The sequence below is a fragment of the Pagrus major genome, chromosome 6 (assembly GCF_040436345.1).
Source record: "Pagrus major chromosome 6, Pma_NU_1.0".
Taxonomy (NCBI): domain Eukaryota; kingdom Metazoa; phylum Chordata; class Actinopteri; order Spariformes; family Sparidae; genus Pagrus; species Pagrus major.
The window spans coordinates 35,043,270-35,056,974 of record NC_133220.1 but is presented as its reverse complement, the minus strand read 5'-3'; the positions used below and the strand labels follow the sequence as shown (position 1 = coordinate 35,056,974).

The 13,705-nt window shown below is 40.4% G+C and overlaps 1 protein-coding gene across 1 annotated transcript in view; it reads right to left on the bottom strand.

The window, feature by feature from the left end:
* ptprga (protein tyrosine phosphatase receptor type Ga) overlaps nucleotides 1-13,705 on the bottom strand; it is a 507,602-nt gene that overhangs the window by 18,393 nt on the left and 475,504 nt on the right. The window contains exons 19-26 of the mRNA XM_073468860.1: nucleotides 12,358-12,440; nucleotides 12,007-12,141; nucleotides 10,562-10,696; nucleotides 9,287-9,462; nucleotides 7,540-7,675; nucleotides 6,216-6,362; nucleotides 1,781-1,874; nucleotides 745-821 (exon numbers count right to left, since the gene is read on the bottom strand). Of these exons, the coding sequence (XP_073324961.1) occupies nucleotides 745-821; nucleotides 1,781-1,874; nucleotides 6,216-6,362; nucleotides 7,540-7,675; nucleotides 9,287-9,462; nucleotides 10,562-10,696; nucleotides 12,007-12,141; nucleotides 12,358-12,440 (983 nt within the window). The remainder of the gene's footprint in view (nucleotides 1-744; nucleotides 822-1,780; nucleotides 1,875-6,215; nucleotides 6,363-7,539; nucleotides 7,676-9,286; nucleotides 9,463-10,561; nucleotides 10,697-12,006; nucleotides 12,142-12,357; nucleotides 12,441-13,705) is intronic.

Genomic DNA, 13,705 nt, shown 5'->3' with positions numbered 1-13,705 from the left:
ATCCATCTGGGTCAACCACATTTTGTATTTGTGTCGTCAGATCTACCTGAAATGGTTCTCTTGTCTTTTGGCTCAATGTAGATCAGGACTAAAACTAAACTAAAAAAAATGCATTTAGTTTTTCACTGGTTGTTTACACATCTGGACAAAAGGGTTAGCTTTCACTATTATTTTTTTAATCTGTCTTTTGCAAGTCACACTTGGCCCTGGCACGGTTGGAAGAGGTGTGCTTTGGCCGGGTATGGTTGATCATGCACGAGCACAAGCACAGGTACACAACGTGTACATGAAGTATAATCATGTGTATTATGCCGCCTTGCATAATCGAGAAATCCAGGAATGTGAGAGGGCTGTCTACGACCAAAACCACAAAATAAGCCACAAAAAAGTCAGTAAAGTTACTGTCCTGTTCTCTGTGATGTTCTCCATTGTGATGCTACCGCGCTACAACATGATGACATATGTACAAGAGGTAACCGTGCTCAGGCCCGGTTGCTGCTGAAGCAATGTGAGTGCAGGCCAGCAGGGGGCTGGGGAGGAGAGACTGGGCCAAGTGTGAGTTTAGTCTGAGTACCCTGTTAATGGTACAATCCCTGATTTTGTTGTAGCACATCAGGGAGTGTGTATCAACACACAATGATACAGTGATATTGACTAGTGTGACTATTTGAAACCTGCTCTGAGTCAAAATATCAGGAGAGAGTGAAAAAATCAATGATTGACAGAGGAAGTGGAGGTGCTGACCATGATGTAAGAGGCGTTAATGTAGTCGGTGCCTTTGATGCCGGGCAAAGGTGCTAGGCCGACCCTCGCTCGCTCCGCTGCTTACAGATACAGAGAGACAGAGAGGGGGTGGGGGGATGCGAAGACAGAAAGAAAAGCAATTTAGCAGTTTATTAAAAAACAAGACAACACTGACAAGCCACTCTGTGTGCTTTCATTCATCCTTTTGCTGTTATTGGTTGAGTGTAGACAGTTCTTGGTAATTCTTGGCTGGTGATTCAGAGAATTATGGAACAGCCAGTGACTGTCAGCAGATTGTGTAACAGCTGCAGAATACACAGAGTAAATGAATCGTGATAGTGGGATCAGACAGCCTGTAAACAATAGAGTACTCCATATCAAGGTTTTAGCTTTATCATTTTTTAAGGCTTGTATGAAAATGATATTTTTATGCTGAAGTTGCGAACAGCGGCTGGTACTTTGCATTCACACCATTTAAAGTGTAAGCTGAGAAACTTTCGGGAAGTCTGTAAAACTCCCTTTTGTTCAATTGCTTTTATTTTGTGTATCAATATGACACTTTTTAGGTTTAACATTGTAGCAAATTATACAAATGCATGGCAACACAGCGGTTTAATTAGGAATAACAAAAGTCTTTAAGTATGTTTCTGTCCTGGTTGTTCTGAGGTACTTTATGCTGAATTTGAGGATGACCTATCGATCTGCCAGTCTCAGAGGGGGTTAGTAAAACAGGTTTGGTTTTCTTTGCAGAACTTGACATGTATGAAGTTAAATATTTAACTGACACATTTCTCACTGTAATGTCCCGTTATACAAGCCAATTCAGTGTAACTATTAGATGTTCTGTGTCAAGCCTTTGAAACTCATGAACCTTACATACAGTATATGAGTTTAAAAATCATGTGTGTTGTAGAGTACGGACTTGCTCTATGATTCTCTATGGACCAATGCAAATTGTTATTTTCTGCTTTTTGATAGTTTGATAGTTTCATTAAAATTGTATACAGTACACTTCTTAAATGAGTGGAACACTTACACGGCACCACGGAGGAATTTCTGTTTTTCTCTTTGTTGCACTCCTTCTGAGCGTTGAAGCAGTCCATGAATCTGCCGTTGCACTGTGTTACCAGCTGAAACACATAAGCAAAAGAGAAGGAGGGTGAATATTTACCAGCCATGAAAGCGGGGCTGGTGTTGCTCTCATCTTGTGTTTGTGTGTGTTTGATTTTTGTCTGTGGTCAAAACTGGGAGCCCACTCACACTGGAGGGTGCAACAGCTTCGTGGGGACCAAAATGCTGGACCCCGTAATATACATTGATACATTTTAGAGTGATCATTTGAGTTAAGGTTATGGTGAGTGTTACGGTAAGACTCCACTCTACCCATACACTGATGTTAACGCTAACCATGATATTTAAAAACAAAATATTGATATTGTATTAAATGACTTCCCTTTCTTTACTTTCTTGCTTTCTTATAGTGATGCACCTCAAAGCTGGTTGCCAACCACCATGAAACAAAGAAAGAAAACACAGTAACTAGCTAGCTTGCTACTAGCCCATTGTGTGGATACTACTGCAGAACAAAATCACAGCAGAGGAGATGACAGATGAGAGCGAGACACTTTCGCTCTCGTCTGTTCATGCTCATGTTCAGCCTATGTTAGCTCAAAGACTGGAAGCAGGAGGAAGCCTCTACCAAAAAAAGAAAAAAAATATCTTCCAACAATTTCTAAAAGCTCTTGTTTACATGTTGTATCTTTCTGTCTAGGAAGTTATCAATTTAAAATGTATAAATAACCACCACGGTTTGTTTTCAATGTCATACAGAAGTGTGTAGTATTCTACTTCAGTAAAATAGCTTTAATGCTGACTGAAGCTGACTGCTCAAGTGACAATATGTCATGCCCATTTCTTCATGTGTTAACACACACATACAAAAAAGAGCTATGCTAGCAGACTTAGCATGTCCAGAACTACCTCTGTACTGTCTGTACTGTACTGTACACAGATGAAATTGATCAGTTTTTCTAGGTGAACTCCCAGTAAGGAAACAAATGTACTTAAAATGTTGTACCTTTAACTTCAGTAACCATACTCTAAGTTCAGGATTAATTTGTAGGCTATACCATATGTATCATCATGTATGTATCTTTTACATGAGTGCTTATTATTTGTCTTGTGAAAATGTACAACAAAATGTACTTGTCAATACAAAACTGCACTGCTGTTTTTGAGAATAAAGTGTGCTGTGTGTAATTAACCACTTGATGAAGGTTCTCAGTCATCCAGGTCATGGTAACTCTGAGTGCTGTTTCGTAGGCAACTGGACTTGTTTCAGTTTGTTGAAGACGTTTCACCTCTCATCCAAGAGGCTCCTTCAGTTCTAACTAACTGGAGGGGAGCTGCAGGCTTTTAAACTCTGTGTGGGAGTGTCCTTACAGAGTCGTTAAGGACACGTGTGAGCTGAGTTTCAGAGTCGTTAGGGCCACTTGTGGACTTGTTGACCCAACCGGCCTTCTTGTGGGTTGCTAGGGCTAGGTGAGCCCAGGTGTGAATGGTTGTTAAGCTGTCTGGGGAGAGAACTCAGTACTGCATTGTAGGTGGGTGATAAGTAATGTCTTAGGCCATCTCCTCTGTTCAAAGACAGTCGTTTCAGTTTGACATCGATGGATTCTTTCCTCCTCTTTCAAACCATCTGTCTTCTCTGGACAACATGTTTACATTGTTGTCCTCAAAGGAATGATTTGTCTCCTTCAGATATAAGTGGACAGCAGAGTCTTGACCTGAGGAGTTGGCCCTCCTGTGTTGTGCCATTCGTTCATGGAGAGGTTGTTTTGTCTCCCCAATGTACAAATCTGTGCAGTCCTGGCTGCATTGAACAGCATAAACTACATTACTCTGTCTCTGCCTGGGTGTTTTGTCCTCAGGATGGACAAGTTTCTGCCTCAGTGTGTTGGTAGGTTTGAAGTTAACCAGGATATGATGTTTATTAAAGATCCTCCTGAGTTTCTCAGATGTTCCTGCGACATAGGGAATGACGATGTTGTTACGTTTTCTCGCCTCCTCCTCTCTGTCTGCTCTGGATCTTTTAGTGGTTTTGACAAAGGTCCAGTTTGGGTAGCCACATGTTTTAAGTGCTCCTCTGATGTGCTTCTGTTCCTTCTCCTTCCCCTCTGACTTAGTGGGCACAGTCTCAGCCCAATGGTTTAGGGTTCTGATGACCCCCAGCTTGTGCTTCAGTGTGTACTGTGCAGTCCAAGAAGGGTAGACTGTTTCCTCTGACATCTCCCCGTGTGAACTTGATGTTATTGTCCACAGCATTTATATGTTCTGTGAAGGCTTCCACTTCCCTTGTTCTGATTTTGACCCAGGTGTCGTCCACATACCTGAACCAGTGGCTAGGAGCAGTTCCTGTGAAGGTGATCAAGGCTCTGCTCTCAACTTCCTCCATGTAGAGGTTGGCCACTACTGGAGACACCGGTGAGCCCATGGCACAGCCGTGCTTCTGTCTATAGAAACCTTCACTGTATTGGAAGTAGGTGGTCGTCAGACAGAGGTCAAGTAAGGCACAAATGTGGCCTGGGGTGAAGTTGGTTCTGCTGGTGCTGTGCTGTCCTGTAACAGGCCTTTCTTCACCATATTTACCGCTTCTTGAGTGGGATTGCATGTAAAAAGTGATGTGACACTGAGTCCAGTGTTATTTCACTCACCTTGTGGGTGAAATCCTGTGAGTTTTTGATTTGGTGTTGAGTGTTACCGACCAAAAGAGTTAGGACACTGACTAAGTGCTTGGATATGTTATAAGTAACTGAGTTAATGCTGCTGCTGATGGGTCTGAGTGGTGCTCCTTCCTTGTGTATGTTGAGGAGTCCACAGATACATGGGATGGCTTCCCCAGGGTACAGTCGGTAATATAATGGCCTGTCAATGACTTTGCCCTTTTCCAGTTTTTGGAACTTTGGTGTGGTAGTCTGCTGTTAGCACTCAGAGCTCACACGTGTCCTTAACGACTCTATAAGGACACTCCACCACAGAGTTTAAAAGCCTGCAGCTCCCCTCCAGTTAGTTAGAACTGAAGAAGCCTCTTGGATGAGAGGTGAAACGTCTTCAACAAACTGAAACAAGTCCAGTTGCCTACGATACAGCACTTAGAATGTGTGTAATTAACTCTTTCAGTATCAGTATCAGTCAACATACCAGCATCAGATTCTCAGAGAAACTTCAACAACTACAGGAGTTCTGTAATAAAACCTGAAGGAAAAACAGAAGGCAGCTCACAATAGAAAATCCCCAGCTTAGAACAGAAAAAACACACCGGACCAAATTGGCTGAGAGAAGTGGGGAACGACAAGAGAAAAAACAAAGGAGCTAAACTCTAATCCTGCCATGAGGGCATAAATGCCTTACCATAAGAAAGAAAGCTATTGTTTTGCACACACACCCCACCCAGTCTAGACCTTGGACTCATGGGGGAACAGTGATGAAGTAACAGTTAGTACTTTCCCGTTGTCAAGACTTCCAACCAACCCTAATCAAACCCACCACCAATACAAACCAGTGCTGGATGATAAGGAAATCTGAGAAATTGATGAGAAGAATATTTATTTTTAGCGATAAATTATCAATAAATAATATATAAATAATATTTTGCTGTCATTATTTAATTGCTTGTCTTATTTTTATTTGTGCCAGAGAGGAGCAACACGGCATCAGTCTTGATGAAATCTCACAAAAATATGTTTTTAGCGTGAGAATTATTATATTCATATAAGGCTTTGTCAACTGAACAGACATGTTTAATACTACCTGATTTGAGGAGAAACATTCAGATGTGTTTTTGTGGAGGAGCTTCCAAACAGTCTTAATCTTTGATATGAAGTAGGGGTATCACTGAAAACTGGTACTGACAACCGTGATATTCAAGAAATTAAATATTAATATCTTGTTCATAATAGACAAATGATTATATCGTGAAATGTATCCAGCGCCTCTTAAATTGTTTCTGTTTCTTTCTGTTCTCGCTTTATTATGTTAGGTGGCGGTAATGTGACTCAACACTGGTTGCCTCCCGCCATACAACAGTTAACTGCTAGCTAGCTATTGTGTGACATGGATCTGCTGTGTGGCTGCTGCTCATTAATTTACTACTGCTGTACAAATCATGTCGAAAATACAAACATTTATGGTTACATAGACTCTCTCCCTACACTTGTACAATGAATGTGATTAATTTGACACAAAACACACAAGATACAAAGTTAAGATGAATTTGACTGAGAGCCTTTCTTTTCAAAATCTCTCTATATATCGCAATAAAATTGTTATCGTAATTTCTTTTGGCCACGATAATCGTCCAGTGAAAAAATGTCATTAAATAACTTAGATCTATATCTATAGATATCGTGACATTGGACATTCAAATGGATAAAAATGTTAAATCTGCTGAACGTGGAATGAATATTAATCACCTTGAACTGTTTCTCCAGATGTGTCCGGCCGCTGTGTCCTGGTGTCGTGATGCTGTTGAAGTAGCTGTGAAGCTGGCTGGATGCCACTTCCGTCTCCTTTCCTAAAATGGCTTCCATCAAGGCATCGTGGATGAAGACGTACTGTTCCTGGATCAGCCAAAAGGTGAGAATGACAAAATAGGTGATTAGCAGCTGGTGTAGGTGGACTTGCATACACAAACATACAAATGTTTACAATGTGTTCACTTATTTTACCTTAGCAGTCCACGAAAATGTATTTCTGAACAAATTTGAGGTGAAAAAGCAACCTAGCTGCTGAATCTTCACTCATATTCGATTGACAAGGCTGAATGTAAAAGTCTGCTTCAACTTTCATAAGGCAACGATACTACCACACTGCCATCTTTTCAGTTTGACAAGTGACTGCTGAATGCGTCCGTGGTTACCATGGATGGATGCTGGCCAGTAGTTGTGTGCAGTCGTAGTGTTGAAGCCAAAGCAAAGCAGCAGCGTACGTTTCACGCTGCTCTTGAATTAACGTTAGCAGTAAACTATATATCAGTGGGAGATAACAGACGTACATTTCATCTGTTCTTTGAGCTGTGCATGTATCTGCTGTCACGTTCACTAGCTCAGCACTATGCCCCACGTTTCACTGCTCTTATTGGTTCTAGGTCCATCCAGTTGAGTCTATAGGCATTTTGGTCTGCACCTCTTGAAAAATCATAAATTAACTTGGAGGTTTCAGGTAAATTTACAACTTGGTGCGGTGATGCCAGGCTACTCTATTGCCATCATCAGAACAACTTTTCTACTTACACCCTTAATTACCCTTTTACCTTTATTTAATCCTCAGTTCTTGCAGTGTGTGAAGTTGCTATGAATTTGGTACATTGCGTATTTTCACAAAGTGAATTCTTTTGGCATTTTCTCATTACACCAGTATTTCTATTTAAACACAATATGTTGCATAGTGTAATACTCTGACTCTGATCTCATTTTTAACATTTTTAAGAATTTCTTTCCTCAGGGAATGTTAAACTGTGAGGAGTTGGTGATTTCATCAACCGATGTGTATCCAACAGCAGGGCACAGCATGGCATATTGACCCACCCACCCAGGTTTGACTGTAAACACTGAGGCACATCAATGTGTTTGCTGTCCATCCTCTCATAACTGAAAAGCTTGACTGTCCACAAACATTTGGTTCACACACACACACACACACACACACACACACACACACACACACACACACACACACACACACACACACACACACACACACACACACACACACACACACACATACAGTTATACAAACCTCAGTCTGGACTAGGTAGTTGCGCTGGGTGCGTATGTGTTTGAGGAAGCCGAGTACATTAACTGTGCTCTTGTCTCTGATCTGCTGCAGCATGCTGTCTATGACGATGTATGTCCCTGTACGACCCACTCCAGCACTGCAACACAACACATTAACACTGAGGAAAAGCAGGAAGAGCCAAACAGATGAACAATGAGTGGAATGCTTTACATATGGGAAATTAGCATGAAAATGGATGTAAAATTACACTTAAATGCCTTTATTACAGAGATGAAAGAAGTAAGCTGTCAGGAAATTAGTGTTTCAGACACATACATCGAAGGATATTTCAATTACATGGCTGGCACCTTAAATGCCTTTTCGCATGACATGCTTTTAATTTACTGCTATCCACAAAACATACTTGCATGGACGGTTTAATGCCCTGTGTGATTTGCTGGTTTAAAAGTAAAATCCTTGAAGTTTTAATCATTTGTTCCTTGTCTTTGGGGACATCCATATTGATACCATGACTTTTGGGGTTTATGTGACTGAATGTATCGAAAGCCAGAAAAAGCCAATATAAACTAAAGAACAAATATTAATAATAACAATAATGATAATAATTCACTTTAAAACACAAATCCATTTATGTGCAAGTCCATATTTAAGAGTGCATAGTGGCAGCCCACAACTTTTACTGTCAGGTACGGACGTAATCATCTAAGTGATGTTTTGCAGACTTTCTCTTTGTTGAAGTTGTATGCATCAGATTCTATCACATGTAGTTATCTTGTCACATCACACTGCGACTGTGGTTAAAAGTACTGTCATCTGTCCATAGGCATACTAGTGATTGTTGAATACTTTCTGCGTTGGTCACAGATACAATTAACACCTATACTGTATTTACAAATTCAGGACTTTAAGTTCCCTGTTGCTTTAAAGCAGCAGGGTGACTGTGAGTGTGTCTCTGTCTGCTCTGCCCTTTTGCATAATGACCGGGAGGATGTCTGTGTGTCTGTGTCTGGGTACAAAATGGTAGTAATGAGTGGTGTGTCTGCAGCCACAGCGGTGAGGCGGTGTGACAAGTTATTATCGACAATCGCAGTGCAGATGATAGCGGAGAGCTTCATACTCATTCCCCCCGGGGCCACAGTCAGCAGACAATTACCAGTAATTTCCCCGCCTGCCTTACTGTAATGTGCCCTTAAATACAAGTTGGCAACAGTACCTGCAGGTTCAGTGATTCTGCTGAGATATGCAGCTGTGCTATAAACAGCAGTGTAGAAAAGCACAAAGGTACAGGTGTTCAGTTGATAGCTATAAGTTAATTTGTCATATCTCTGCTTACCAAGTATTGAATAAGATAAAAACAGTCCTGCTTTTGTTGTCTCAATTAATGTCTTTGTTTCACAATAATCCAAACAGATATTTTCTAAAAATTAAGTGTAGAAGTGTGTTTCAAGAAACTGAAACAAGTCCAGTTGCCTATGATACAGCACCTAGATTTACCATGACCTGGATGACTGAGAACCTTCATCAACATGTGTGAAAAATGACAAATACACAGAATAACAAATGTTCTGCTCTCACTATAAACAAGGAACAGATTTTAAAAATGTATCCACCATTGTGTGTGTGTGTGTGTGTGTGTGTAAAGACAAAACAGTTTTAGTGTACAATGACGACACAGTGTCATTGAGGTGAAAGATAGAAGGGGAACAGAGTGATGTACAGTGAAGTGAAAGCAGAATAACGACACTACCTGCAGTGGACGAGCACGGGTCCCATGTCCGGCAGCTGGGCGGTGGAGGACCTGCGGACAAAGGTGAGGACAGGCAGAGTGTACTCGGGGACACCCATGTCTGGCCACTGGGTGTAATGATACTGGAGCACTGTCCGTTCACTCTGGGCCCTCGCCTTAGGGTTCCCCTTCCCACCCTGAATGGAAGAGAAGGAAAGAAGCAAAGGAAGAAATGTTGTTACATTATCTTATTAACATCTTACCCACAAACCTTTACAACCAACTTATTATTGAAAGTAAATGAAGTAAAGTAATAGCTCATGACTGAAAGGATATTATCATCTGGTCAGTGTAATAAAGTTATAGTTTCAGATTACTGTAGTTGCCGACTAAAGGAAACATGGATCCTGAAAACCAGCTGATGATTGTCTTGACTTTTGCTTGTTTCAGTCGTAGTCTTTATTATAATAAATACACAATCACCTGCCCCATGACAGGTGTTTCTACTACAGCCTCACAACAAGGGGTAGCTGTGCTGCTGTGTTCGAGGTCACACAGAGCAAGTGAGTAAAGAGAACACTGTTTTTTGAGTCCCTCTGTGTTCAGCTCTCAGTACTGTGGTCTGGAGTTTAGTTTCACTCCTGGGTTCCTGTTTGTACTTTCAGATGTCGGACCTACTTTACTGTTCACTTCCAGGCGTATTCAAGTTGTGTTACTGCTGATACAAATCAAAGATTTCCTGGTTTTGCTGCTTCATATTAAACGCTTGCCACTGGCAAACTGGCAAGTGCTTTGATTGTGAAGTATCTCTCACCAAGTTTTATTAGCAGTGCTTTTCTCCAATAACAACAAGTCTTATCAACCAGATATGGACATACTCTGTGCTGTGTAGCCAGTGGGTCAGTTTTAAACACTGCAGGGGGAGCAGTTCAAACAGTCTCAGTGAGTTCACAGTCAAAGTGCTGCAGGTGACAGGCCTTCTGTGGTTTGTGACTAGTACACCTCTAACAAGTCCTCCAGGCACACAGTTTTACCTTGCTGTGCTGTGAAGTGGAAAAACACTTGCACCTTGTCGGTGCGGCTTGACTGCTCATGGCAGTAACACCATGACATCGTGCAACATCCCCCCCACCAACACCACAATGCCCTAAACACTAAGACTTGATCTGGAGAGTGCCACAGCTTACCATACCTAATTAATTCCCACTGTGAAACTACAAACCAGATTTTCAAATGAAACCATAAAATCATTTGAAGAAATACAGTGAGACTAGAACTCCCACTTCTCATTCTCACCTTTTTGACTTTAGTGTTGCGCAGCGTGAAGCAGCGAACAGTATAGCAGGCATGAACTTTAGTGCTTTTCAGCGTGACTACCATATTGCCGTACTCTTCACTGTTCTCTGTTGGCCAGTACTGGTCACATTTTCTCTGTAGAACACACACACACACACACACACACACACACACACACACACACACACACACACACACACACACACACACACACACACACACACACAAATCCGATTAAAATACAGTCAACAAATTGTGTCAGGTCAGTTTGTGTTCTGAGTATGTGTTGAACCAGGAGACAGGAGAGGTATACGCTCCAGGGCTGAGCACTTTCAGAAGGGTCCCAAAGAGAGTAAAGTAAGTGAGGTAAATTTGGTGACCCGATGTGTAAACCCCTGAAGAGGGCTCAGTAAGGCTTAATACAAAGGTCCTTGTAATAAACATTCCTTAATTCCTTCTTATTATACGCTTGTGAGCATCAACAAGACTACATAAGTTTTAATAGCTTAATAAACATGTTTCTCGTTGGATTATAAAACTTTTAAAGCACTTGAAACTGACTGCTTAAGAATGTTAATAAAAGCCTTAATGTACTTGTTTATAATAGCGTTACAAACACATCTATTGAGTTTAACTAGCTTAGGTTTAACTAACATACTAATACTAACTGAATACATACTTTATTATGAATTTGTTAACAATGAACTATGCACTTACCAACAGTTAACTATGCTTTTTGCAGCTACCAGATCTAATAACTAAACAAAGCCTGATCAATAAATGTGTTTGTATTGCTATTACAGATGATTCGAAAACCCTCATAAGGCTTTTATTATTATTTCATTATTATTTCATTATGGGTGCTTATAACTTTATTCTAATTGAATAAACATGTTTATTATGTTATTCCTCTGTCTGGTATGTCTGGTACATGTGGAGAAATTGACAATAAAGTTGACTTGACTTGACTTGATTTTTAACACTAATATAGTAATATTATGTTAATAATCTTTTAAGGACTAATAAGGGCCTTATTGCCAATTAACTAACTTTTCAGGGAATTAAGAGTCAAATGCAGCCTACATACAGAGGAGCATTCACCCATTAACCTTGGACAGTTGTGTGAAGCATTGACATCTGTATTGTCAGCACTCGTCTGTCTCGCAGTGGACAGTTTGAGATGCAAAAGCAGGAAACGCACAGGTGGAACTAATCAAGTTAATGATGGCTTTACAATGACAATGTGCCAACATGCACATGTGCATGAAACATGTGGCAACTATTCTATCCTTAGCAGTGAGGAATATTGGTTTCTATGTTTCTGGTCTTTGAGTGTATATTACTGTGTATTTGAGTTTAACAGGTTGAGTTAACAAGTTACAAAACATTTTAGAACTTAAACATCCAAAAATCTACATTGAGTTTGTCTTGTTGTCAGAACATACTCGGCCTTTTTCCACTAGGTTGGTGATCATGACAATGATGCTGGTATTTTGCTCCCACACCATCCTCCAAAAGTCCTCAAAAGTAGACTTAAGTGGTCCCTGGGATGCAATGTAGGCTTTAGGCTTATTATAACCCTAATGGATGAATGACAAAGAGACAGATTAATAGTTTGGCAGTATGTGGCATACAGAATAATATCAAGCTTTTATAATAACAATTCTTCCAAAACGTAACAGAGTGTCTCCAGTGTCTTTATTGTTTTGTATTAGTCTTGCAGTCAAAATGATTCTCCTCATCATACAGTCACACAGACGCAGATCAGTGCTTGACATGGAAGCAGAAGCACTTACATCCACATAGTTGGCATTGATGTAGTCTGTGTGTTTGGAGTCTTTCCCAGCCAGTGGCCTCAGCTTCACCCTACTGTGGTCATCTGAACAGGAAACAGAGCAGTAAAACAGTTAGGAGCTTACCTTAACTCCATCCCTCACACACTGCTCTAGTGTATTGTTACTGTTTTTGTGTCCTGCCGAGGCACCTGCTCCCAAACAGCAAGTTCTTTAACCTTTGAGCTTGAAACAATGGTCAGACTGGGTCGTGTGGCTTTTTACAGACAGCTACGGCAAGGTACCAGCCCTGTGTGTGCCGTTTCAGGGTCGAGCCCCCTAGGGTGGCGATGTCTATTGGTTGGTCTGATTAACCATCAACAGTTGACCCTTTTGTCAAGAGTAAAAATCTGATGCATGAGGATTCAGTGATTTTCAGTGAAAATTGGTTTAAAAAAGAAAAGAGCCTAGTTTAAATAATCAAAACAGGCAGTTCATACTTTTATTGTATGAACTGATGGTATTTATTGAACACAAGACATGAGCAAGTTTTAACATAAACTTTTTATATCTTGCTCATATATTATGTTTTGGGTCTTATTTATTATTATTACATGTTTTACTATAAAGCACTTTGTAACTTTGTTGAAAACAGTAGTATAAAGCCTGTTGTGGCTCCAGAGGAAGCTGCATGTCATCTGATAAATTGCCCGAGTGATGACACTCTGTGGCAGTTGCATTTAGGGTAATGTAGGCAGCAGGCTTTGAAAAGGAAGGTTCTGGTTCTGCTGAATTGATTTTGATCAGCTTTTCAAAACCTGGCACCTACATTACCCACAATGCAACTTTCCTCTGGAGCCACAAAAGGCTTTAAAGTACATTTTGTTCCTCATATGCAGTAGCACTCCCCGAGACCTGTGAACACACATTAGTTTTAAGTTGTTGCTTCTGACCAAACTGACATTAAAGGGGCACTATGTAGTTTTGGAGATGAAATTCAATCTTTTTATTATTTACAATATTAATGAGGTAATAATACAAACTTTTTTCCATAATTGTATAAACAAGCTGTTCTCAGAGGAAAATAAGGTCCCAGAGCACTGTCTTAAGCTAGAAAGGTGGCAGGGTCCGCCACATATAAACAGTATATAAACAAGTAAAAAAGTATAAATTGTGTTGTCCTTTAAGGTTGGTTTGTTAATTCAGTTTATCATCATGAAAACATAGAGAGGCAGAAAAACTCAACCAATGAAGATCATTCTCTTCTCATTAACATTTCTCCCCCAAAACTACAGAGTGCTCCTTTAAAATACAAAATACTGCAGCATAAAATATACAGATTTGGCATTTGTTGGATGCATAGAATAACTTA